This window comes from Lipotes vexillifer, unplaced genomic scaffold (genome assembly GCF_000442215.2).
Source record: "Lipotes vexillifer unplaced genomic scaffold, Lipotes_vexillifer_v1.1 scaffold802, whole genome shotgun sequence".
NCBI lineage: Eukaryota > Metazoa > Chordata > Mammalia > Artiodactyla > Lipotidae > Lipotes > Lipotes vexillifer.
The window spans coordinates 297017-300444 of NW_006790237.1; the positions used below are offsets into that span (position 1 = coordinate 297017).

At 61.5% G+C, this 3428-nt stretch overlaps 1 protein-coding gene across 1 annotated transcript in view; it reads left to right on the top strand.

Annotated features, from left to right (window-relative positions):
* The window catches only part of GRIN2D (glutamate ionotropic receptor NMDA type subunit 2D), a 34137-nt gene that overhangs the window by 1458 nt on the left and 29251 nt on the right, over positions 1-3428 (top strand). Inside the window, exon 2 of the mRNA XM_007463301.1 lies at positions 1893-2383. Within this exon, the coding sequence (XP_007463363.1) occupies positions 1919-2383 (465 nt within the window). The 5' untranslated portion in view covers positions 1893-1918. The remainder of the gene's footprint in view (positions 1-1892; positions 2384-3428) is intronic.

Here is a 3428-nt window from a genome sequence, read left to right on the forward strand (position 1 = left end):
CAGCAGGAAGTAGGACCCCGGGGTCCCCAAGGCCAGAGGCCAGGCAGGGGTGAGTCTGAGAGAGGCAGAGGAGGGGCTGAAGGGGTGAGCAGCCACCAGGAAGGGTGGGGAGAACGTGTGTTATCCTGGGGTGGGGGTGGGGGCGCCAGGCCACAGCTGTGGGTTATTTTGGGGCAGAGGGGGGCTATTCTGAGCACTGATTGAGCCAGCTGCTTGGGGAAGGGCAGTGGAGAGGAGGGGCGAGGGGGAGCCAGGATTTGGGCATGCTGGGAGCGCCTGCCCCCATCCCTAGGGAGACAGTGGCCCAGGGTCCCTGGGAAGGCTGGAAGGGTGTGGGGGGTGAGGCCTCTAGGCAGCGGAAGGGGTGTGGGCCTTTCCCCTACCCTAGCTGTCTGTGGGGTGGCTAGAGGCCTGCGCTACCATGGCAACCGGACAGGAGCCTGATTGACAGTAAAGAATGAACCCTTCCTTGTTTGGACCCTCACCCCTTCGAGAAGCCCCTTCTGTAGGCTCTAAATCCTGAGAACCAGGAGTTCAGGCCCCCAGTGCCCTGCTCCCGCAGATCCAGGAGCCAGGAGTCTGGGCTCCCAGCCTGACCACCCCAGGCAGCTAGTATTCAACAGGGACACAGGAAGAGACGCTGTATTGCCTCTCATTAACTAAATTGCTCTGGGCTGGGAGCCAGGGACCCCTGCTCCCCCCAGCTCTCCACAGCTGTGCCCCCCAACCCCACGGCTCAGACTGGGCCATGACTCTTTCTAGCTCTCATTGAGAATGGGGGGACAGGGACAGGAATAAGGGGCCAAAAATGGGTTGGGGGTTGTGCTCAAATGGAGGGGTAAGGTCGTGGGGGGCATATTCTCTCCACAGGACGCCCCACTAACTTCTTTTTCTCTCTCTTTCTCTCCCCCCACACACCTGACCCCTTTTCCCTTTCTCTTTTTTTGTTCCCCTTCCCTTTTTCTTCCTTTTATTTTTGATCCCTCCTGCCACTCGCCTTCCTGGCCTTCCTTTCATGTCTGTGCTGGGCACCTCCCTGGCGGGGGTCTTGCTCTTTGCCTCGCTATTTCTGTCTTCCTGTGTTTTCTGTCTGCTCTGCCTGCCTCCTCGCGCTATCTCTGATTTTGCCTGTTTCTCCATCTCTTGTGTGCGTGTCTCTTGGTGGCTGTGGGGGTCTCTGTCTCCGTCTTCCTGGGTTTCTTTCCATCTTCCTCTCTCTGTCCAACTTTCTCATTCCTCTTATGTCTTCCACCTTCCTTCATCTATCTCTGCATCACTCCTGGCTCTCATTCCCTCCCTGTGTCTGTCACTCCGCCTTATCTCTCTCTGCCTCTGTTACTCTGAGCCTCTCTATCCCTGTCTGTTTCTCCTTCCATCTCCCTCCTTCTCCCCTTCACTCTCTCTCCCTGACCATCTGTCTGTGACTGTTTTCATCTCTTCCTATCTTCCTGGGTCTCTCTCTGCTCCTGTTCTGATCCCATCTCTGTGGGTCTGTTTCCCATCTGTCCTGTCTCATTGTCCTCCCCCTTCCTACCTTGTCTATCTCTTCTCCCTACCACTGTATCTTCTCTGTCCCCATTACCCACCTCCACTCTCTTTGCCTCTGTATCTCTCCCTCGGTCTCTGTCTCTCCTTTGCTTCTGTATCTCTCCCTTTGCCTCTGTATCTTTCTGTCCGTGTCTCTCCCTCTATCACCCCAACCTTTCTCACTTCTACCTGAGTCCCTGTCTCCTTGTATCTCCCCTTCTCCCTGTATCTCTTCCTATACCTTGTCTCCCTGTCTGTCTTTCCATCTCTGTGTCTCTCATTCGTGTCTCTCTCTGCTCCCTGTGTCTCCCCGTCTCCGCGTCCCACCCTCCTCCATGTCCCTCCCCGCGTGCCTGCGTGCTTAGAGGCCGCCCGGCAGGGCCCGCAGGCGATGCGCGGCGCCGGTGGCCCCCGCGGCCCTCGGGGCCCCGCTAAGATGCTGCTGCTGCTAGCGCTGGCCTGCGCCAGCCCGTTCCCGGAGGAGGTGCCGGGGCCGGGCGGGGCCGGCGGGCCTGGCGGGGGGCCCGGCGGGGCGCGACCTCTCAACGTGGCGCTCGTGTTCTCGGGGCCTGCGTACGCGACCGAGGCGGCACGACTGGGCCCGGCCGTGGCGGCGGCCGTGCGCAGCCCGGGCCTGGACGTGCGGCCGGTGGCGCTGGTGCTCAACGGCTCGGACCCACGCAGCCTCGTGCTGCAGCTCTGCGACCTGCTGTCGGGGCTGAGGGTGCACGGCGTCGTCTTCGAGGACGACTCGCGCGCGCCCGCCGTCGCGCCCATCCTTGACTTCCTGTCGGCGCAGACCTCGCTGCCCATCGTGGCCGTGCACGGCGGCGCCGCGCTCGTGCTCACGCCCAAGGTGCGCGCAACCCGCGGGCGGGGCGGGGGCCGAGGCTGAGGGGCGGAGCCTGGGCCCGTCGTGGGTGGGCGGGGTTGTAAGGGGCGGGGCCAGCCCTGAGGACCCCCATCGGGGATGCGGTGGGGACAAGTGTAAGGGTCAGGTCTAAGTAAGAGGCGGGGCTGACTTTGGAGGGGCGTGGTCTATAGGCGGAACGGAGTGTGCCGGGGAATCATCTAGAAGCAGGGTCTGGGGTGATCAGGCTATGGGAAGAGTGGAGAGGCTGCGAGAGGTGAATCAGGGGAGGGGGTGGGATCTGGGGAAGAGGCGGGGCCGGCCAGTGAGGGGCGGGGACTGGGAACGAGAAGGGACACGCCCGAGATGGCAAGGTAGGAGTGAGGGGTGGGCTCTGGGATCAGCGAGGGGGAGTCAGTTGAAAAGGAATGGGGTTCAGAAATGGGTGAGGGCTAGAGAGGAGGCGGGAGCCAGGAAGGCAGGAACAGGGACCAGGAAAGAGGGGTATCAGGTACTGAGGGAAAGGGAGGTCCCCAGCCAGCTGAGCATGGGGTCTAAAGGTCAACGAAGGAGGACAGAACCATCTGGTGAAAGGACGAGTATGAGAAAGAGAGGTGTCCTAAGTGAGCGGGCGAGGGAGGGGTAGAACCATGCAGCTAGGAAGTGGGGAGAGGCCAGTCAAGGAAGGGGTGAGTCAGGGAAGGGGCGGGGCTAGCCGGTGAGAGGGGAGGCCAGGGAGGACAGGACCCCTGCTCTGTACTAAAGGGGTGGAGTCTAGAGAGGAAGACGGTCTGGGAGTGGGCTCACCCAACTGGTAAGTCTTGGAAAGCAAGAATCCAGGGGGTGGTCCTGGAAAGATGAAGGCCCCCCAAAGAGGTAGGCTCAGCCAATGAGAGGTCAAAGCCAGGAGCCTACAGGGAAGGCGGGGGCAGAGGCTGGAGCCGGCTGTGGCCTGGAGAGAGGCCTGCCTCCCGAGGGCACAGGAGGGGCCAGCTGGAGTGGACTTCTGGTAGGGAACGGGAGCATTTGAATAAGACTTGAGTGCGGGCTA